This window comes from Chelonia mydas, chromosome 26 (assembly GCF_015237465.2).
Source record: "Chelonia mydas isolate rCheMyd1 chromosome 26, rCheMyd1.pri.v2, whole genome shotgun sequence".
In the NCBI taxonomy this organism is placed as follows: domain Eukaryota; kingdom Metazoa; phylum Chordata; order Testudines; family Cheloniidae; genus Chelonia; species Chelonia mydas.
The window spans coordinates 10,722,040-10,745,558 of record NC_057859.1 but is presented as its reverse complement, the minus strand read 5'-3'; the positions used below and the strand labels follow the sequence as shown (position 1 = coordinate 10,745,558).

General features: G+C 40.8%; 1 protein-coding gene across 4 annotated transcripts in view; it reads left to right on the top strand.

The window, feature by feature from the left end:
• GFPT1 (glutamine--fructose-6-phosphate transaminase 1) overlaps positions 1-23,519 on the top strand; it is a 56,682-nt gene that overhangs the window by 17,174 nt on the left and 15,989 nt on the right. For 3 of the 4 annotated variants that reach the window (XM_037886509.2, XM_037886508.2, XM_037886510.2), the window contains exons 2-9: positions 5,702-5,809; positions 6,215-6,322; positions 10,875-11,000; positions 13,134-13,192; positions 14,917-15,051; positions 16,652-16,713; positions 17,802-17,881; positions 22,593-22,698. In XM_037886509.2, the coding sequence (XP_037742437.1) occupies positions 10,886-11,000; positions 13,134-13,192; positions 14,917-15,051; positions 16,652-16,713; positions 17,802-17,881; positions 22,593-22,698 (557 nt within the window). In that variant the 5' untranslated portion in view covers positions 5,702-5,809; positions 6,215-6,322; positions 10,875-10,885. Of the gene's footprint in view, positions 1-5,701; positions 5,810-6,214; positions 6,323-10,874; positions 11,001-13,133; positions 13,193-14,916; positions 15,052-16,651; positions 16,714-17,801; positions 17,882-17,989; positions 18,044-22,592; positions 22,699-23,519 lie in introns of all 4 variants that reach the window. The other variant, XM_043536336.1, reaches the window with a different exon arrangement.

Here is a 23,519-nt window from a genome sequence, read left to right as displayed (position 1 = left end):
TCCAACCAGCTCCACCCATAACACTCCAAACAGTTGTTATCTTTTTATCTGCTTGAATGGGGGTGGGGGAAACTGACCATCAGAGAGTGGGAAAGTCACTACTGGGGCTTTGCTTTTGTGAAAGTGGCATGCTTCTGGTACTTAATAACCTGCGCTCGAGTTGTATAATAGAAGTGGCAGCATTTTGGTGCTCATTGAAATGATCTCTTTGCTCAGTTTACAAGTAAAAAGATGTTCTTTTCCCCAGCTGCCGGCCCAAGACCTGACCCTGGGCTCAGAGAGAGAGAAATGGCTTGTCTTCATCTCACTGGTTATCACCAGAAACAAAGGTTCTGCAGGTCAAATTATTCTTTCAGATATGGCTGTACGGCCTCATTGTCTTCAAAGTGTGTTTTTAGTTATACCAACGTAATGGCATTCCTTTCCCTGGGTTTGCACAGGTATAACTGAAGTTGTGATCTGAAGACACTGAGGTTGCACAAGTACACCTGGGGGTGTAATTTGATCTGCAGAACCTGGTGGTTAGGGGGAAAAAAATCTTTCAGTTGCAAATGGAGCAAATTTGATAGAGAAACCAGTTGAAACAACAAACACAGAATTCCATTCTGATTCTTTTTTAATCCGTCACCATGCAGAACTATGTTTAAAAACAAAAAAAGACACAGAACCTAAATCTTGCTAGAAACCCCTTTTAAAAATATTACAAGAACAAATCTCAAACGAAAATATTTTTTACGTTTTGATTGATGTCTTCCCTTGCAGTGCTGTGAACCAAAGGTTCACTGTGTTACTGCATGGAAACCAGAAAGTAAAAGACTAGAAACTTATTCCAAACAAAAGTGAAATTGAAGAGTCTATTTTTTATTGTTAATACATCACTCAGCATGGACAAACAGCGTAGATGGTGAAAGGATTTTTCAGATATTTAGTTTTTTAACCACTAGTTTTGCTCGTAACATAGGTAAGGAAATTTATTTTTTACCCGGTATATCATATTTTTAAAGTGATTAATCAGTCTGTGCTGCCTTTGTATTTGTATTGCATTACCGTTCCACCTTCCCCTCTCTCAGAAGGGTTTTGAAACCCGTTTCTCCTGCTTTTCCTCTGCCGTGCTTAGTTTTAGAAATTTTGGTTTACTATGAAGGTCTCCATTATCCTCCCAAGTGGGATAGAGCTAAAGGCTGAAGCCAACCGGAACTGAATCTTTGTCTTTGTCTCCTCCTCTTCCTTTCGGAACATCTCTTCAATTTCTTGACCTATTCTGTATTCGTTGTAATGACTGCGTTTTCTGTCACTGACCGTTCTGATCCGCGAACTCTACATTTCTGGTGCCGAGAGCGATCTTCCTTCTCAGCCTTTTCCCCTCTGCCTCTTGTGACATTTTTAGCCTTGGATCCAAATTTCTTCTTTGCTGACCTCCTGAGTGAGCTGTTTGTTGTTTTTAGAACATTCGTACATTTTTAGTGCTCAAGACAAGTGCCAGATTGACAGCTTTACAGATGAAAGTTTCCTTTTAGCTACAGAACAAATAGAAAATAGGCAGCGATGTGTCTCAAGCCTATTCCAGATGAACCATCTCTAAGTGGGGGAGGATAGTTTGGTCTTGATGCTCATTCAGTCCTTGGCATCTTGTTAAGAGTGCTATAGCAGTTGTGATTCTGTGGTGTAGATACCTGTCCACTAGAAACTGGACAGAGACCATGAGACCACCAACTCATTTTGCATGTGAATGGAACCTAAATAGCCGTTATATAGTAATTTTCAGTTTCTACTGATTTAGGCTGTCTTTTTGACCTGGGGAGATTTGGAAGCCAAAAGAGTTTGAATTATCTGATCCCCACATTCTGTGTTCTGCAAATTTCTTTTCCCCTCTGCAGCCTTTGGTCTTCAGAATCTCTCTCCCTAGCTTGGGAAGAGAATTAGAAGCATTTCATATCAGAATCATAGAATATCAGGGTTGGAAGGGACTTCAGGAGGTCATCTAGTCCAATCCCCTGCTCGAAGCGGACTGATCCCCAACTAAATTATCCCAGCCAGGGCTTTGTCAAGCCTGACCTTAAAAACCTCTAAGGAAGGAGATTCCACCACCTCCCTAGGTAACCCATTCCAGTGTTTCACCACCCTCCTAGTGAAAAAGTTTTTCCTAATATCCAACCTAAACCTCCCCCACTGTAACTTGAGACTGTTGCTCCTTGTTCTGTCATCTGCCACCCCTGAGAACAGCCAAGCTCCATCCTCTTTGGAACCCCCTTTCAGGTAGTTGAAAGCAGCTATCAAATCCCCCCTCATTCTTCTCTTCCGCAGACTAAACAATCCCAGTTCTCTCAGCCTCTCTCATAAGTCATGTGCTCCAGCCCCCTAATCATTTTTGTTGCCCTCCGCTGGACTCTTTCCAATTTTTCCACATCCTTCTTGTAGTGTGGGGCCCCGAACTGGACACTAATGTCGAATACAGGGGAATGATCATCTCTGCCTCTGTACACTAGCGCTTTCTCAGCAGCAGCCGCCTGAAATGGCCTAGGATTACATGCGGCTTTTTAGGAGTTTGCTAAAGTAAGGCGTCGTTGTCCAGCCTTACAAGTGTACTGATTAGCAATAACAAAGGAAGGCCATGTTTACACTGCAGCCGAGCCACTGTAGTGTGGATGCTTCCCTTATCAATGGAAGGGGTTTTTCCGTTAATCCGTGTCTCCGAAAGGTGGTAGGTAGGCTGATGAAAGATTTATCCTTCTGCCAGCTTAGCTGCTTCTCCACCAGGGGTTAGCCTGACCTGACTGTGGTGCTGAGGGTATGAAATTTGTGTCAGCCCTGATCGACGTAGCTAGGTTGACCTGAGTGTTAGGGGTAGACTAGGCCAAAGCAACTGTGATCAGAGTAGCACTGGTGATTGTAAGACTGGAAATTATTTAAAGGTTTTTAGGAGGCCAGAATGTAGTTGAAATGTGCTATCCTTCAGCCTCAGTGTCTTGAGATGGCAACTTTCTGCAGTCTGTTGAGTTGCAGAGGGGTGTGGTTGTGTGCTTGAGGAATGCAGTTCTGGGAATATAAGAAACTAATTTAATTAGCAGACAGTAAAATTCTAAGCCAAATGGGTGGGATGGGATTGGAAGAGGGTCAGGAAGGGATCCTTAAAATGAAATGTTTCGAACTGCAGCAGAGAGAGTTATTTAACTGCAGATATGATTGCTTGCAATGTCTATATTCTTGGTTTGCAAGGCTTGTGGAAAGCCCATCCCTACTCACTCAGCAGCTACAGGAAGCTCCCTGGGCCGCACCCCATCCCAGCTGGCAGCCGCAGAGTGGAATTTACAAGAATAGTGTTCAGAATGTTCTGAGCAAAATTGTGAAACTGACTGGACTGTTGTAAATTGCACTCTCCTGCTCTGAACACTGAAGGCACCTCTACAGGTGGGGTGATGTGTCGAGTACAGACGCTGCAGGTCCAGCTAGCTCCGGTATAAATAGCGCTGTAGACAGTGAGGCATGGCTTAGGGGGGTAGCGTGCCCTGCACACCTGAACCCTAGGGTATGTACCCTACACAGCTCTGTATGCACCCAAGCGCTGCCTGCCATTGTTGTTTTCAGCAGTGTAATGTACCACTGCCAGAGCCTGTCCCTGTCCCTGTGAAAGACTCCAGCTGTGGCAAAAGGCTCCAGCAGCTTCCAGCTGTCTCCCCGCTGACTGAGCTTTTCCTCGCCATAGTGAAAGGCTCTGGCAGCGGGGAGCTGCCTCCCCCTGCCAGAGTATCACTGTGTGGCTACACATCGCAATGATAAGTACGGACACAGCCTGGTTTTCACTGCAGCATGTAGCTACATGTACCCAACATGCGACCTCAAGCGTAGATAAGATCTGAGTAGCCACAGAGGCATTCAGGTGGTCAGGGAAGAGGGGTGCAAGCGGGAAGCTGCTGCTTCTTTCCGAGTAGCTTGAAGGGATTGAGTAAAAAAGAAGAGGACCCTCTCTTCATCCAGGTTTTTCCACAACCGAGAGGGGATGAGGAGGAAATAGAGGTGCTTTACTTGCCGCAGTAGAAGAAGAAGAGAGAAGCTCCCTTCTCTTTGGTCATTTTCAGTCCTCGGTTTGGAACTGAGGCCCTGGAAATGAGAAGACAAAGCTTCCCTTGCGTGCCATCAGCTTGGGGATGGAAAGCTCCAAACTCATCTAACACCCACAAACTGAGCTCTATATCAAAGAAGAGAGGATTGGCGGAAGGGCATCAGGGTCTAGGTCTAGGGTACAGTACTACCTTGATGCAAGTCCCCCATATCTGCTTGTCTGCCTCAGGGAAATAGGTACCTGGTAAACGTTTCAAGGCTTTGTAACATGAGATTCGGTGCATCTGTAAACCTAGAATTCTCTGCTTATACTTCTCAGTATAAAAAAGAAAACGATTAGAGGGTTTAGAATGATCTAGGATAATGTCAGTAACACAAGCTGTTGAAGGGCATGATCTTGCAGATGCTTACTTATGTGAATAGTCCTTATGTATATAAGTAGACCTATAGTCTTTGAGGTCTCCTTGCATGTGTAAAGATTACTTACCTGAGTATGGATGAGGAAGATGGAGACACATTGATTAAAAATATAGCCTACTTTTTCTAAAGTGAATTTGGAGTGCCCTTCTTTGAGTGATCTTAAAAATAACCAAATTTTTGACAATAATTGAGCATCCATTTTCTGAAAAACCCTCTAAGGTGTCTCATGTGGGGAACTCAAAATCACTAGTCTCTTTTGGAAGTTTACACTGTGTATGGGTATAGGTGTATGTTTTAAATTTTCAAACTTGTTGCACTTTTATACTTGCTGATGTCTTTTCTTTGCTAAAATGGTGGGGCAAGGTGAAGGAATAGTTTCTAGAACAAATGATCTTCATCCCAATAAATGTCATCATGGGTTGCTGCTTTATCGCAGTAGCAAATGGAATCTTTCTGAAAAAGATCCAAATAATTAAATTTTCATTATAGAGCTAAGTACTTATGTAGGCCTCCATCACCATAGTATCCGAGTGCCTGCCACGTGTTTAAAAATAGAAATAACAATTTCTCTTTCTTCCTTTCCAGCCTAAAGGGGAAATAGCTTGATTCATTTATAAGGATTTTAGCGTGTATGAGTGAATGGGTGTGTTGCCTATCTGTCTGTGTGCAGAACTCCATTGAGGGGAAGCTGTGTTGAATAAATAAGTTCTGCATGTGGGTCCCAGTTTAGGGAAAAAAATCCTATTCAGAACAGTGCTTAAGTATGTGCTTAAATTTAGCATTTGCTTAAGCAGTTTCCTGAATCTGAACTTTAGTTCTGAAATAGCTCAGCTGTGGTGATTCTGTCTTAGGGCAGTGAGTTCCATAGTTCATGTGAAAGTTCAGTCCCCAACTCAACCAAGCTTCTCTCTACTGGTTGACTGCTTTGTTCAGTTGGTTTTAGTGCCATGTAAATAGTGGGGCTAAGGGTTTAGTCTCGGCTTCCCAAATGTCAACACTGTCGCTGCCCTGAGAGAACTTGGAATAGGTGTGGAAAGGATAAGAATTTAATGGTACTTTCCTGCAAGAGAATTGTAATGTACATTGGCAAGGGTTCACTTCAGCATGGCAAATCTTGCACCTTATTCTTTGTGCCCATGGAAATCCAACAACAGTCTGTCATTTGGTGCTTTATCGTCAAGTTAAATGGACCACTCTTAAAATATAACTTTCTTTTCTATAGGCATCTTTGCTTACCTAAACTACCATGTTCCCCGGACAAGACGGGAGATCCTGGAGACCCTTATCAAAGGGCTTCAGAGATTGGAGTACAGAGGGTATGATTCTGCAGGTAGGTCATTCGATAAAGTAACAATTCTTTTTCTTTTATACTGCAAATTGCCATTTTACCGGTCTGCTTATTAGACAGGTGGTCACAAATAAGTCTTTGCTTTCTGCTGCGCTTTCCCGTTTTCAGGAAATTAAAACAGACAGTTCTACATTGTTGCACCAGAACACGTAAAAATTTTTGAGCAGTAATTGCAGATTTACATAAAAATATTCTCAATGCCTTTCATTCAGGAATTGGAGTGTGCCTTTTAATATAACAAGGGGTTATTTAGTCTTAATCTAAGGGATTTTGTACCATTATTCCTGAAGTTTGTCCCTCAGTTTTGTTGAATATGAAACACAGATGGTGCAACATAAGTTTCTGTGCTTCACAATTTGTTGGTTGTGTTTTGTGGGAAACCGTTAGGTGTGGGAATCGATGGAGGAAATGATAAAGACTGGGAGGCTAATGCCGGCAAAATCCAACTGATCAAAAAGAAAGGGAAAGTGAAGGCTCTGGATGAAGAGATTAACAGTATGTATTACACTTTACCTCTTCCCCTTTCCAAAAATATCCTGAGATTCTTTACACGTTAAGTGTAATCTCATGTATATGGATCAATATATTATGTATATTGAGATATTATGTATCATGTATATTCTGTCCTTAGTATTGTTTGGGCGACATAATTTCTGAACACGGAAGTCTTTGATCTGTCAAGTAAAACCATCAGCTAACTGTAGGCATGCCGCTATACTCACAATGGTACAGTGCTGTTTTACGTGGGAGAAAAATGTCTTTAACAGTGGAAGATGTAACTGAAAAAGTATTAATAAACATTTTAGGGTTTTTTCTAGGGCAAGGGAGTTTAAATATTCTTTAAGGGTTTGTTCATCATAGAATCTGAAATTCACAAATTTGACTGATTATTTTGAATTAATGTCTGTGATGTATCTAGTAAGTGGAAATTTTCAGATCAGTACAGTTTGAGGCCCAAATCCAGCAAAGTACTTAAGCACATGCTTAACTTCACACTAGGGCTGTCAAGCGATTAAAAAAATTAATTGTGATTAATCATATGATTAAAAAATAATAGACTACTATTTATATAAATGTTTTTGGATGTTTTCCACATTTTCAAATATATTGATTTCAGTTACAACACAGGATACGAAGTGTACAGTGCTCACTTTATATTTATTTTTTAGTATAAATATTTGCAATGTAAAAATAAAAGAATTAGCATTTTTCAATTCACTTAATACAAGTACTGTAGTGCAGTCTCTCTATAATGAAAGTTGAACTTACAAATGTAGAATTATGTACAAAAAAATCTGCATTCAAAAATAAAAAAATCTAAAACTTTAGAGCCTTCAAGTCCACTCAGTCCTACTTGTTGTAAAGCCAATCGCTCAGACAAAGAAGTTTGTTAACATTTGCAGGCAATAATGCTGCCCACTTCTTGTTGACAACATCACCTGAAAGTGAGAACAGGCATTCTCATGGCACTGATGTACCCAGCGTTACAAGATATTTACCTGCCAGCATAGGCACCGACTCTGTGGGTGCTCCGCGGCAGGAGCACCCACAGGGAAAAATTGGTGGGTGCTCTGCACCCAGCGGCAGCTCCCCACCCTGCCTCAGCTCTCCTCTTCCCCTGAGTGCACCGTCCCCACTTCTCCTCCCAGCACTTGCCGCCGCGAAACAAGCTGTGGGAGGGAGAGGGGAGGAGCGGGAAGGCGTTGCGCTCAGGGGAAGAGGCGGGGCCGGGGCAGGGATTTGGGGAAGGAGTCCGATAGGGGCAGGGAGAGGGCGGAGTTGGGGTGGGGACTTTGGGGAAGGGGTTGGAAAGGCAGGGGGGCAGGAGGAGGCGGGAGGGCACGAGCACCCACTGACGCCAGGCGAAGTTGGTGCCTATGCCCGCTAGATGCGCTAAAGATTCATACGTCCCTGCATGCTTCAGCCACCATTCCAGAGGACATGCGTCCATGCTGATGATAGGTTCTGCTCAGTCACGAACCGAAGGAGTGCAGACCCATGCATGTTCATTTTCATCATCTGAGTCAGATGCCACCAGCAGAAGGTTGATTTTCTTTTTTGGTGGTTCAGGTTCTGTGATTTTTACATCAGAGTATTGCTCTTTTAAGACTTCTGAAAGCATGCTCCACACCTCATCCCTCTCAGATTTTGGAAGGCACTTAAATTTTGGCTCAAATGCTGTAGCTATCTTTAGAAATCTCACATTGGTATCTTCTTTGCATTTTGTGAAATCTACAGTGAAAGTGTTCTTAAAATGAACAACATGCTGGGTCATTGTCTGAGACTGCTATAACAAGAAATATATGTCAGAGTGGGGGTAAAAGACAGAGCAGGAGACCTACAATTCTCCCCCAAAGAGTTCAGTCACAAATGTAATTAACGCATTATTGTTTAACAGTGCGAATAAAACTGTGATTAATTGCGATTAATTTTTTTGAGTTAATCGTGTGAGTTAACTGCAATTAATCGACAGCGCTATTTCACATCTAAGAGCAGTCCCATTTAATTCACTAGGGTTCACAAGTGCTTGTAAATGTTTGCTGGATTGTGGCCCATTTAGCTTGGTAAATTTAAAATGAAGTTCTCAAAATAAGGAACAACCTTTTAGAAAGGGAATTAACTGTACATTGATTTCTCATCCAAATAAAGCAAAATAGTGAAAATAATATTACAACGTTAATAAGAATCCATCTATATATGGATATATTTTATTTCAGTTCTAAAAAATAAGCTCCCTCCTCCCCTGCAAGCAGGAAGAAATCATCCACTAGGACATTTTGAATTTAGCCTTAATTTTTTTTTCTTTTTAAAATATAAGTGCATTTACCAATTGACTGAGTTCCTGAATAACCTAAATATCTTATAGTGCAAACCCTAGTTTTATCTTGCTCAATAGATGGGCTAAGGAATTGGTTAAGAAAAAATACTAATATACTTGTAAGTGGAACTGTCAAATTGATGAGAAAGCATGAAGTGAGGTATTCTGCTCTCTGTTTCTAAACTCTTTATATGTCCTGGATAGAGTCCGATTCTGAATTAGTCAAATCTCTGCAGGAAACAAAACTGCAAACAATTGTTTTGTGTAAAGTATGGGTAAGCACTGCATGAACTTGAAGGTATCTGCCACCATAGTTGATGGTTGTCTGTTTCTAGTTAATATCCTGATTTTCAGGTGTTAGTAACTTCAGTTACAGCATATTTATTTAACTTAAAGGATTCTCATATATGAAATTTACGAGAAACTGATTCTGTAGCCTTTTAATGTAATTTTACCATTACTAAGATAAACTCCAGTCTCTAGTAAAACCTCATTGATCCAAATGAAATGCATGGACCTGACCTTAGTTCAGCTAAGCCCAAAGTCTAAATAAACAAGGTTATACTGTATATATTCAATAAAAAAGACAGTGGAATAATGGTAAGATTTAAGCACTTGTGGTAAAATGATGATGATCTCCAACTAAAAACGACTTAGAAAAACTGTATTGTGGTCTATGAAAAGCTATTCAGAGAGACAGAAAAGGTAATCTCTGAACAGAAGGATGAACTTCTTCCAAGAGAAGATTAATTTGATACTTTCCAGGCACTAAATTGTTACTGTTGGGGATTCTAATTTAATATTGTGTAAGGTGATTATGCTTCGTCAGGCAGAGCTAATATTTCAATAGCATCAGAGATGATGGGCCAACACAAGGGATAAAAATAAAATTGGGTGACTTGTTCAAGGTTATTTTCTTTTTGAGAATAAAAAGGCATGGAATTGCCAGATGAGTGAGACTTAAAAACCGCCACACGAATAATTTTGTCAATGTATCTTTGTAGGTATGTGAAATAAACTGAAGGCCGTATAGTAAGCTGGACAGGGTTGAGGTGGGGGGATAGACAGGTTTGTCATGGACATCTACAGTCAGAGTTCTCTGACAGCCTTGTCACAAAACTACTTGGAGAATGGGAGGCATAGCTGACGCATGCGGCTAATTGCTATACTGTACAATAATTCACTACTTGGTATGTGAGTTTTTTCTCAGTTTACCAGTTCCCACCCTCTTCTCACTCAAGCTTTCCTGAAGAAGGCTTGATTGTCTGTTTCCAGCCTGTAGAGAAGAACACTGAGTAAATCGTTGTCTAACATAACGGGCTTATTCTTTACTAACAAGTGCTATGAACTTCTTCATAGCTCATTAAGTGTATATTTGAGAATTATGGTCCTCGTTTTGTAAGACCATCCCATTGATGCACAATCATGTTCCCATTGGCTTATTGGTTAATAAAAGCATGCGAAAGCTACACAAGTAAAATTCATAGATATGTCCTCAATGTGCAGGAGAAAAGATGATCAGAGTTGAAAATGTTGTCAGGAGAAAATATATCCAGTAAAAACAAATGATGCTGTCTGATTGCTTCTTACTGAGGACTCAGTGTGGCAAAACAAGTGAACTCCTGAGACAAAGATGTTCTTGCTGAAAACCTGAAATGATTTTGTGAACTTGTTGGAAATGCCATGGTGTTGGGATACTTTTTGCCCAAAGAAGAGCTTAGAGCATATTCATACCTGTCCACAAACAGCTTTGGCGTTAACAGTCAATACTCAGAATGCTCCAATTTTCATGTTGGTGGAGAGCCGAGAAGAAAATCATGTCGGTAAATTTATTAAAAGATTGGCAATTAAATTAAACATTTGATCTTTGATATTGAAAACCTTTACACATGAGTCAGTGGTACTAATCAGTAAAGTGGCTCAGAGGAAAGGGTTCACAGGATCAGGCTGTGTATCTCACATGGAAAAATCCTTCATCACGTGAGAAATCATCACTTCTGTTGGCTTGGGCCATGACATGGTCTTGACTGCCAATAACTCTAGACCTGGCGTTTTGCTTACATTGTGCTAATAATTTTCTGATTATATTTTTACTTGAATATTTCAGTCTCCATGTAATTTACTGCATTGCCTGTTACACTCTGAAAGCCTGACCCTTCTCTTACGTTGTTTTCAATGTAAATTGGATCAGGTCCTAATAATGTAACATTTTTACACTTCCATCTGCAGAACAACAGGATATGGACCTGGACATCGAGTTTGATGTACATCTTGGCATTGCACATACGCGATGGGCTACCCATGGTGAGCCCAGTCCCGTCAATAGCCACCCGCAGCGCTCAGATAAAAACAATGGTAAGACCCTGCACTGCATGGGCAAGTATTTATTTGTGTGAATGGGGAGAGTAATGGCTGTTAGGAATTCTGAACGACGAATATGCTCTTGCAAATTGTCACTAATTCAGTACTTCTAGGGTGTTTGTACTAAAACTGCATTGGTACAGTGCTGTCTATGCCTCTGTGAGAGCTCGCGCTTGGAGGCAGGGCATATAAATAATTATTCTGTTTCAAGCTCTGATCCTAACCGTGCTCCTTTTGATTTCCACTGGAGTTTGGCCATTGACTTCATTGAGAACAGCACCAGAGTATTTTGTTGTTATTATTATGAATCACTTGCAATAAGAGGCAGTCGTATTAATTATATGCATCGTGATAGTGCCTCGGGACTTCAGTAAATCAATATTGATTGAAAAAGTAAGATCTCAAGGCCTACAGTTGCATGAAATCTCTGTACAGGAATTTTCCCAACCACCATCATAAATGGGATGTTGCTAACAAACAGTATTTGTTTTATAATGTAATTTTCTTTGTTTATTTATTTCTCTCTTTTGGCCATCATTTGGTAAAGGTTGCTTTGTTGTTTGTATTGCTGTAGAAGGCAGCTTGGCTCTTATTTATAACTATGCACCGGCCAGAATCTCAAATGCTTTACGGACTGTGATGAACTTATCCTCACGCTACCTGTGTAATCGTTAGCATTCTCACTTACAGATGAAGAAAAATGAGAATAAGAGAGAGTGGTTGCATGGGTGGCTTGTGGCAGAGCTGGGTAATCATAACAGTATCTAGCTCTTACAGAACTTTCCATTCCGAGATCTCAAAGCACTTTACAAAGGAGCACAGTATCATTATCCCAACTGTACAGGTGGGAAACTGAGGCATGGGGAGGTGAATGACTTGCCCAAGGTCACCCGGCAGGCCAGTGACTGAACTGGGAATAGAACCCGGGTCCTCCTGTTCCCCGTCCTGTGTTTTAAACACAAGACCATCCTCCATCCTGTTAAGCTCATCCTGGGTGATTTAAGTGTTGTGTCAAACGTTGGTTCAGGGAAAACTGATTGGATTAAAACACAAGCTGAAGATAGAATTCCAGGAGACATTACCAGCCAGTATATGAAGATTTTGAAATTGAAACAATTTTGGCTCTAACCATCTGATTTTTGAATTGTAAAATAAAACAAACCAACCAACTGAGATACAATAATAGCTCGTCTAGAAAAGGATCATCTCTAAGTGTATACGGTTTAGACGAGCACTGCACATAAAATTGTTACAAGCACATATTAAATCGGTAATCTTCCGGTTACAAGACTTCTGCAAAACTACTTTGTCGACTCCTTCAAATGTGTTGTGATTCTAAATGCTTGAAACGGAAATAATACAACCATTGACTTGGAAAATGGTTTGTGCATGTTTAACGTCCTCAGCACTAAGATCTGATGTGATTAGCATGGATAGCAGTTTAGGGGAATGGCACACATGAAGGCTGGCCTAGATTCTCTCCTTTCACATTAGGAAAATTATCTCTATTCTGTATTGCATGCAATGATACCAAGAAAACATTGCCATGGGAATCGGTATTTACTAATATGCGGCATATCATCACGGCAGCTGGATGCATTAAATGCATTTTTTAAAAAAAATCCATAAAAGTTAAACAAGCCACCCTCAAAAGATGACAGATTGGTGAGTTTTCTTTGAAGTATTTGCTCTTAAAAGGTTATTCAATGGAATGGCAACTGTAGTCTAGCAGATAGGGAACAGGACCAGGAACCAGGACTCCTGGATTTTACTCCTGGTCTACTGCTAACACAGGCCTTTGATCAAGTCACTTAATGTCTCTGTACCTTAAGTTCCCCCATCTGTAAAATAAGTTAATACTTCTCCATCTTTGTAATGCACAATGAGATTTATTGATGGAAAGGCATAGCATAAATCCTAGATGGTATTACTGCATACAACTTAGAACAGTCCTTGCTAAAAGGGAGCAATCTGTTGAAAGTAATTGCAGTGAATTATAGAAGCTGTTCCCTATTTTGATGCTTCTACTCTGTGTAAGTAGACTTATTAGAATAAAATATTTCAGATGCTGTTTAAAGTATGTAAAGTATTCACATATCTAAACACTTTTTTTTTTTTATTCTCTAGAATTTATTGTTATCCACAATGGCATAATAACCAACTACAAAGATCTGAGAAAATTTTTGGTAAGTACAACTAGCTGTGTGTCTAAGCCCTGGGATAAAGTTATAATGGCACTGAGTGCTGGTTAAGTCTCAAAGTCCTTGATTAGCTGCCTAAATTTCTTGCTACTGTGGTGTGGAAACCACAGGTGCTAATAGTGCCCAGTGCTTTGAACATACAAAGCTGGAGATTCTTCTGAGACAGCTGAAGACTTCATGGCTATCGTGGTGACCACTGGATTATCTCAGGTGGAGATAAACTCAGCTCATATGGCTGTCCACGCTTTGATCTGGTTTGTGGGTGGAGAGTAGAAATTGAAGGGATGGAAATTATCCTCAAGTCTCGTGGACTGATTGTACCCTCGTGTGTGTGTGAGGTTGGGAATCTTCTCTTTCAGGATGAAGGATCTGTTTTGATTCTCTGGCCTTTGGAGAGTAATGGAAATTGCATTGCTAGCTGACCGTTCTGCTAACAGAACTTCATAATCCTTTGATCTTTGCTATTGACGGGGTGCCCTGTACTCAGTTTCATACATCCAGAGCACCCTGATTTATGGGTAGCATGAGACAGATCATGCAAGAAAAGACCATTGTGGAGATATTTGTTGTGTATGAGACTGGCTGATAAGACTTATGAATTCTTGGTTGAATTGTTTTTCCTTACTTAGTGAGCTTCTTAAATAGGGGCAGTCTATGCAGTTACTGTTTTTGTGTGTCCTGCAAGACTGTCCTCTGTTGTCTATATTAACAGAGAACAGCCCCATCACATCTCATCTACAGATCTCCCTTGCACCCACTCTGATGCCATCCCTTACTTTTCTCCTTTAATTTCTCACTCTGCTCCGTCTCCTGCCCTTCACAATACATGCATGCTTTAGTCTCCCCTTCTTAACAACAAACAAAAAACCCCACCCTTGAGCCCATCTGCATCTCCAGCTACTTCCCCATCTCTGCCTTTCCCTTTCATCTCTAGGATCATTGAATTTGCTGTGTACAACCACTGTCTAGAGTTCTTCTCTGCTCCTGTTTCTGCCCCTTGCACCCTTGCAGTGCCCCTTGCACTGTTCCCAGCAAAGTGTCTGTCGTCATCTCATCTTGATTTACTACATTCTTGTCTCTAGCTTTGACAAATATCCATTCAGAATGTTGCTGCAAAGATAATTTTTCTAGCCTGTCACTTTGACCATGTCATCCCTCCACTGCTTCCCCTTTCTCCATCTCATCAGACATAAGCTACCTGTCTTCACTTTCAAGGCCCTTCACTGCTTATCTCCACCGAACTATCATCTTTCATTCACTATCGACTCGCACCTGTGATCAGCCCATGATTCCAGCCTCCATCATCCACTTGTTACGTTTTCAAACTAGCAACTTTGTGCTTAAGAGGAGCTCCCTGTAAACAGCTGCAAAGCTACCTCCCTGTCCTCCTTCAGAACCCTCCTTAAAATTGCCTTTGCCATGATGCCTACGAAAAACTTGACAACGGTTAAGGTGCTGGTGTGCTGAGACCGCTGCATATCAGGCTGACCATTGTTGTCTCATTTCCTTGTACTCCTCTATATGTCAGTATCAATCTTTGTCTCTTGTTTTACACCTAGATTGTAAGCTCTTTGGGGGCAGGGACCATCTCTCTCTTCTGAGTTTGTACAGTGCCCAACACAATGGGGTTCTGGTCCATGACTAGAGCTTCTAGACTTTACCAATAATGAACAATAATAACAACTTGGGGTTTTTTGGTTTGCTTTCAGGAAAGCAAAGGGTATGATTTTGAGTCTGAGACCGACACAGAAACCATTGCCAAGCTTGTCAAGTACATGTACGACAACCGCGAAAGTGATGACATTAGTTTCACCACCTTGGTGGAGAGGGTTATCCAGCAACTGGTAATATATTAATTAATTTTAAAAATCTGTTTATTAAAACTTTTTTTTTTTTTTTTTAGACCCAGAGGCAATGCTTCTGGTGGTGTCTCACATGAAAATACAAGCTATGCTAAAATATTTGAAAGTCGGAACACTGGAATTGCAGTGCTCAGCCGACTAATGGTCAGTCTAGTCCAATAGCTTGTCTATATTCCATATTCTTCAGTGAGTCGTGCAAGAAATCCCCCAATGGATAATTAAAGAATAATCTATGTAGAGATGTTTCTTCCACGCAATCAGTGTTTGGTTTATGCCCTGAAGCGCAAGAATTTATATTCCTATCTTATGTAACTGTGAATATTGGTCATATAAATGTTTAATCCTGCTAAACTCGTAGGCCAGATCTACACTGTGAACTTCCGCTGGCATAGCTTTGTCAGTCAGGAGCGGGACGAGGTACGATCCCTGATCGACATAGATGTGTCAGCAGAAGCCCCTAATGTGGAGGTGCAGCTATGTCAGGAAAACTACGCTTTTTTCAGGAAAGCTTGTTGTGCCTGCAGGGATGGTTTAACTATACGGGTACGAAGCACAGCTTTGCTTTATAGCTGTGTCCTTATTCGCAGTACTTAGCTGGTATAGTATGCTGGTATTCCTATCCTGATAAAGCGCTTCTAGTGTAGATGTGGCTATAGACATGAGATATTGTGGCAACGAGTTCCACAGTTCAAGTATGGATCGTGTGTTTTAAAAAAAAAAAAAAAAAAAAGCAAAGATTACTGTTAGCAAAAGGGCTTTCCATGGTGTGTGTGTTTGCAGTAGTACATATGTTTCTTCACTAAGTCACAATTTGAAGCCTTGTCTTAGGAGAGCATCCCTATTTAGGACAGCATTTAAGTTTGTGCTTAACTCCGACTGATGTCATTTAAAGTTAAGCCTGTGTCTTCTTTGCTGAATCTGGACCTAAGGTTGGTTGGTTGTAAAACTCCAGTAACGAAAGAAACGCTGACCTCTTGTGGAAACTTTATTGAAAAGCATGTATGTTTAGCTACGGGTCTATCGGTCCCACCACCTGAGATTTTTTTTTTTTTTAATTAATATTATGCACAGTCCTGTGCATAAAAACAGTTAATTTACTTCCACCTGGTGCTATTTTGTTCTGGAGAGAATTAACTTTAATAACCATTGAATGACAGGAAAATGGCAGCACCCTAGGCTGTGCACAGATTTTTGCATGATATGTGTTCCGGTTGGCAAACAATTTTGCAAACAGATGCAGGTCAAGCAGCACAAAGATTGGTTCGTTGAATCCTTGGTGTAGTATGTCAGTTCACCAAAATCTGAATTGATATAAGAGCTTTTATAGTGGTAGTCGGTTAAGCTAACCAGGGAGTCCAGTTTTTAAAAAATAACTGGCTTAGAACAAGCAAATTAAGGGACACAGTTTCAAAACTAGGCGTCCGAAATAATCCGTGACCATAAAATAGGTGCCAACAGGCAGTTGTTGGGTTGAACAAGAATGTTCTGATGGGTGCAGGTTACGTGCTGGTGTTTGAAAAATGTGGTTGTAAGTGTAGTTTGAAATGGAACAATAATTTGTATATTTCTCCTTTCTTTCCAGGAAGGTGCTTTTGCCCTTGTGTTTAAAAGTGTCCATTACCATGGTCAAGCAGTTGGCACCAGGTAAAGATTGATATTTTCTCTCTCAATAGACAGTATTTCCCTTTTAATCACGATCATAGCCAATACAGTTTTTTAACTCCTCTCCCTTCTTGCTGATGATGGCTGGTGTATCAGAGGAGAGTAACATGGAGGATGCTTTTACTGCACTGTGTGAGAATCTGAATTTTCTGTGTTGCTTACTTTTTTCTCCTCTCTTTCCCCTCATCTCTACATCTCAGCACGAAACTCTTCAAAAGGTCTCTTTTTGAGAAATACTTCAATTCCAGATTCGTGGTCAGAATCTCACTTATTCTCATGTACAACTGGTCCGAAATAACCTAGGTGTCTCTGCCTTTGGGGCATGCCACGAGGCAAATGTGTTTGTGAAGGCTGCTGTGGAGGTTGGCCTTGGAGAGAGAAGTCAGATTTGTGGGTCGGGGACTTGTTTTTGTAATGTATGGCAGTGGTACCTAAAGCCTTGGATGGACACCCCTTTTATTTTTATTTTTATTTTATTTTTTTAATAAAGTGGGCTAGTTTGGTTTTCAAGTGTATCATGCGAATGCCTTAATAGGACCTCTAAATACCACACTTAGACTTTCGAAAGCCAACCAAGAGATTTAGCCATGCTATTCCCATTAATTTTAACTAAAGTCGTGTGGCTAAATCTCCTTAGTATCTGCCATTAGGCGCATATAATTGGCAATAACCATTCAAAGTACTGGCTTGAGCATGCAAGTGCAGGATTTCAGTGCGCTATTTAAGTGCTCGTATTAGGGCATCTGCCCCAGTTTTAAGTCTTTATGTTGCTTTTAGCCTTTGCCTTCATATCCCATTGTCTAGCTCTGTTCCTGGAAAGGATGAAGGCTAAATTTGTATTTTTAATTTGGGGAAGGTTAGTGGAACTGAGATCAGAATTTTGTCCTATATCTTGCAGCCTCCTTCACTTTTATTAACTAATTGATTGTTTGTGAGGAGATTCAATAAAACAAGCTGGATGAGGTTAAGTGGTTTAGATACCTTGGTGTCGGACAACAGTCCCTTGAGTTTAAGGTTTCTACGTTGAAGCTACATGTGTCATCAGTTACAGCTCCATGTTTCGTTTGCAGACGAGGAAGCCCCCTGCTGATTGGAGTTCGAAGTGAACACAAGCTCTCCACTGACCACATTCCAATCCTGTACAGAACAGGTAAATTAGAAGTGACTGTTTCTCTTTTAATTTATATTGTTACACTATTTAAAATGATTATTTTCACTGATTGTGTGAAGTTATTTTTCTTTCTTGTTACACTTTCAGCTGGGCAATCTATGGATCATTCTATTGATGGAATATCCATAGAAGCGGAGAAAGGTGCCTACTTGAGACATCCCTTTAATACTACAAGTTCTTTGATTTTTTCTTAGAAAACGAATTGAAAATAAGGGAAATTAGAACTGCCTCTTTAGTATGTGGTTATTGCTTTCCATGTAGCAAAGTGAAACAAACCAGAAGATAAGGATTTTTTTCTCTGAACACCACAAATAAAAACAAAGAAACCAAAAACACCTTTTCCCCAAGTTTCCGTGTTCTAGTGATTCTGAACATGTACATAGTACATTGTGAGCATTAACTTAGCGAACTGATGTTTTAGGTGTAGGTTCTTTCATAAATTGCAAGCGGCGTTATTCACTGCACGAAAGAGTGAATAAGTTTAAAAAAAAAAAAAAAAAAGTAAAAGCCGTGACATTAAACCCCGTGGGAATTAGAAACCACTTTCATGCTGGGAAATCTTGTCACTGAAGCAGAACTGTGTTTTGAGCAAAATGTAGTTTGTTTGATCTACAGCACATCATGGATACAGTGAGGTTCGAATTGCAGCTTGGGTTTATTTCCCTTTTGCTCCTTGTATCCTGACTCTTTTACAAAACTGTTTGTGTGCTTTGAGTTTGGGGTGTGCCTTTAGCTCCAATGAATCATTATTTATTAACCAACAAATCTGTTTTCCCAAGTACTCCATTTCTGTTTTAAAAATAACCTTTCACTTATGATCTGACAGAGTGTTCAGCTAAATTAGGAGACTTCTGTATTTCAGGAAAAGGATGGGGCTTGGTACTCATCTGGTATAAATCAGCAGGACTTCATTGTCAGTAGAATCATAGAATATTAGGGTTGGAAGAGACCTCAGGTGGTCATCCAGTCCAACCCCCTGCTCAGAGCACGACCAACACCAACTAAATCATCTCGGCCAGGGCTTTGTGAAGCTGGACCTTAAAAACCTCTAAAGGATAGAGATTCCACCACCTCCCTAGGTAACCCATTCTAGTGCTTCACCACCCTCCTAGTGAAATAGTGTTTCCTAATATCCAACCTAGACCTCCCCTGCTGCAACTTGAGACCATTGCTCCTTGTTCTGTCATCTGCCACCACTGAGAACAGCCGAGCTCCATCCTCTTTGGAACCCCTCCTTCAGGTAGTTGAAGGCTGCTATTAAATCCCCCCTCACTCTTCTCTTCTGCAGACTAAATAACCCCAGTTTCCTCAGCCTCTCCTCGTAAGTCATGTGCCCCAGCTCCCTAATCATTTTCGTTGCCCTCCGCTGGACTCTCTCCAATTTGTCCAAATCCCTTCTGTAGTGCGGGGGGACCAAAACTGGACGCAATACTCCAGGTGTGGCCTCCCAGCGCCGAATAGAGGGGAATAATCACTTCCCTCGATGTGCTGGCATTAGTACATGGTTGCAAGCATAGTCATTTCGTGGTTGAAATTTGTGGGCTTGTGCCAGTGGAGAATTTGAACCTCAATGCTATTAAAGTTCTTCCTGTACCAATAGCTCACCCAGATAACCTTTATTAACTACATCCCCTCTTAACTTGGGGACAACTGATTATTTGAGTAGACAGTGGTTACAGTTACATTTAATGCAAACCAAAGGAGAGGTGGCGTGCAAAAGTGTGTTGTTCAACAGGTTTCCCTGGAAGTTAGTGTTAATGGGTAAAAATTGCCTTCTAAAGTAACATAGGCATTTGAAAAACCAAAGTCCATTGACTTTAAATGGGAGTTAGTTTCTTTGAAAATGTCTGACTTTTAACAATTTTACCCAAAGCCTCAAGTTAAAATAGACGGGGAGGAGGGAACAACCCAGAACTAACCAAATTCTGGTGAAAGTGCTGTCTTTGAGAAATATTGAGGGGGCAAATTTGGTAAGCCGAAGATTTGCGGTGTAGCACAGACCTAGAAGTACAGCGTGCTGACTCCACGAGGTGCTGGGAAGGGGATAAGACTTCATAGTTGCATAGGGCTGAATGTAATTTTATGTAGAATCATAGAAGATTAGGGTTGGAAGAGACCTCAGGAGGTCATCTAGTCTAACCCTCTGCTTAAAGCAGGACCAACACCAGCTAAATAGCGAGCGACCTCAATAAGATGGCAGCATTAGGAAGTTTTTGAGGGTGTTGAAGCTACTGAGGCAATCGTGGACCCAGGCGCTGTAGGGCTCCTAGTTATTGTTAACTCTTGAAGTGTAAGGAGTAGGTGATTTCTGCTTCCTTCCATCTTCGTACACACAGGTAAAAGTTCTGTGGCATGCCACAGTCTGTCTAGTTAAAATGCAATAAACTGGTTGGCTTCTCACTTCTCAAAAACATTTCACACCTGTGGTAGGAACTTCTGCTGACGATAGGGTTTCATATTATCCCTAGGAATTATCTACTATGGACAGTGGTTTTAGTCGGCCAGTGACATTAACATATGCCAGTCTCTCTTTGCAAATGTCTCTTAAAGCAATTTGAAATCTAGCCTTGCTCAAGTAAGCCTAGAGAATAGCTCCTATTAAGTAGAACTACTATTAGTCTGTGCTATGTTAGGATTTTAAAATTAGCATATGCTGAACATTGCTACAGTGGAGGTTGATGTGGTATCAAAATATGCTCAGCAGTTTTTCCTCCGAGGGATTTTGAACTGCTTGTTTTATTCTCCCCCGCCCTCAATTGTCTGCAAAATCTCCTCTCTTTTTTTTTTTTTTTTTTGCCCCTGGTGCAAGCCCCGAGTAGGCAATAGCAGTCCCTGTTCTGAAGGGGAGGAATTGCTGCTGTGTTGATGTTAGGTTCTAATAAGTGGCAGCCAGGCAATCCTTATCATATATCCACTGATGATACGCAGCTGGCTTTGGTTCGCTGAGACTGAACTACTTAAGTGCTGAGGACTGAAAGCTTGAATCTAATGGAAAGCGGGGCCAGCATAATAAAGATGATGCAGTGAAATGTCCTACCTGGGGAAAGAAAATCTGCATGCTTCAATCAAGGGTGGGCAGTTGTTTATTTGGAGAATGGCCACTGGCACCATCGGTCTGCCTTTTCTGGTGGTTGTGTTCTTTGTTTTCTGATTTGCAAATTGAAAGGAACATTAAAAATCTGAAGCGCTCTGAACTGTTTGTTTCGTGGAACTTCCTTATTCTTCCTCAGTATCAACATGAAAGCAATGTTTTTGATTTTAGAAAAAAGGTTTTGGAAAACTTAACTAAATTGAAGCTGTATTGATTTGAATATTAGCTATTGTTGGAGGGGTTTATTTGAATAAATGAAGTACATGTTCTGTAACTGAAAAGTTACCCAATGTATGCTATTTTAGTCCAAGTAAAATAATCAAGCCTGTAGGGTGTATTCCTTGTAGAATATGTCAACTTAAAATTTGTCATCCTTTAATTTTAGACAGAATAGAAAAGAGGGAACTTGTAGGATAACCCATCTATCCTCTGTGACTTCTCTTTATCACCCCCTGCCGATGCAAGGTTGCTCTCTCCGGCATGTTTAGTGTTTTGTCCAAGTTCAAATGTTAGTCTTAGCCATTTCTCTTGGACTATACTACAGTCTTAGTCTTCACTGGTAAATAATTTCTTGAAGTTAAGAAAAAAAAATTCTAGAGCAGGTTTAAAAATGTTGAAATCCTGGAGAGAATTTTCAGTGAAATTTTAGGGTTTTGGAAAAATTTCTACCAACGTCCCAAAAATGTCTCCGACGGCTCATTGCTGTTAGTCACACCTCCATGGACCAACAGAAATAATTCCTATGAGCTGTTAAATCTGACTGCCCAGCCTGCAGGCTGCCAGTGTGACAAGCTTGGACCAAAACTATGAGCAGCTCTACTTCTGGTCTCGCATGGACAGTACTGAGCTCTTATACTCCATGGCCTTTGTACGAATGCTAACAGCAAATGGACCAGGAGAAAGAGAGTTTGCTTTTGGGTTGCATCTTTTGAGCCACACTGAGGACAATGTGATTGCACAGATGTAACTGAGGGAAGAATGTGGTGTGGAGCATTTTTATTAAACATGGGGATGTAAAGTAGAGAGAGTCCCGCTTGCCTCTCAAACACCACGGTGAGTGTGCACAGCAGTTGTTAAAAAAGAAAAAAGTTTAGACTTGTAGGCAAGACAGAGTGAGTGAACAAATATTGGTATCTTACAAATGTGAAACTTTGTGAAATGATTTTTGAGTCATTTTTCAGAGTAGAGTCGTACAGAGACTTCCTAGTTTAGTTCTTGTAGTTTGTTTATGGAGAACTTCAATACAAGTATGGAACATATCTATAGTATGTTTAATGTCAAGTTAGAGTTAAGCCAAAAAGCTTTCAGTGCCATATAAGCAAACTAAGAAAGGGCTCGAGAATGGGAACAAATAATACGTGACCCAGAAAAAAAAAAAGAAAAAAAAAAGAAAATAGAAAATCCCAAATTGCTTTTGCTAAGCCTATTTTCCATGGGTGTTAAATTGACTGTAGCCCCTTGACTTTCAACCAAAATGTCAAGTGTTCAAAATCATGCTTCATGTTGGTGCTGTGATCAAGATTGACACACTTCAGCGTGCGTTCTTTACTGTGGAAGCGTATGCGACACTGGTTGCTAGTACCGTGTATAACGTTACAGGTAAAGACAAGAAAGGAAGCTGCAGCCTCTCCCGTATCGACAGCACCACCTGTCTTTTCCCTGTTGAGGAGAAAGCTGTGGAGTACTACTTCGCTTCTGATGCGAGGTGAGAGTCTTCAGCGCCTTGTAGTGGGTTCCAAGACCGTCGTCGACATGCCCTTTAAATTCAGAGTCCTAATGTGTAACCTGGGTTACAATTGTTGCTTTATCAGTACTTAGCAAAGGGCGTGTAACGACTTTCATAGTGTCTTACAAACATCAGCTAGATGTCACATACTTGCCATTCATAAATTGCGTGCCCCCCTCTACTGATGGCGGGGAGGGGGTGAAAGGGAGCTTAAATAAGACTTTGTTAAAGAAATGAAAGCTTATATTATTACTGTGGCATTGTCCTAGTACAAGTTCTTCAGTTAATATGATTCCAGAGGTGAGCAATGGGAATCTTGTGAAGACAGTGGCCTAAATTAAAAAGACAGACCCAGAAATTATCAGGAGAGTTGTGTAGTTCTTCTAAAGACTCTGTGCATGTCTAATTCCCTGTATCCCCTAAAAAGTCTTTTATGTTAACCTTACTGGAGGCTAAAAGAGAATGGTAAAAAACTAACCATGTTGAACCCTTGGTGAAACCGTCGGTCTTTAGCATGTTAGTAAAGTAACAATGTTTGTTCCAGAAACACATGTAAGTGTGACCATAACTGACTTCTGCAGCTCCTTTCATCTGAGGGTTTTGAAGAGTTTTACACATACAGCCTTAGGATACCCATGTGTCTTATCCCCCTTTCTACAGAGAGATTAAGTGACTTGCCCAAGGCCATTTTTATGCTAGGTAAACAGGGTTAACTATAACCAGCTGGTGTATTTAAATATGGTTTGCCCTGTCCAAAGACGTGTTTAGGGACACGGGCATGTTTAAAATCACATCAGTTA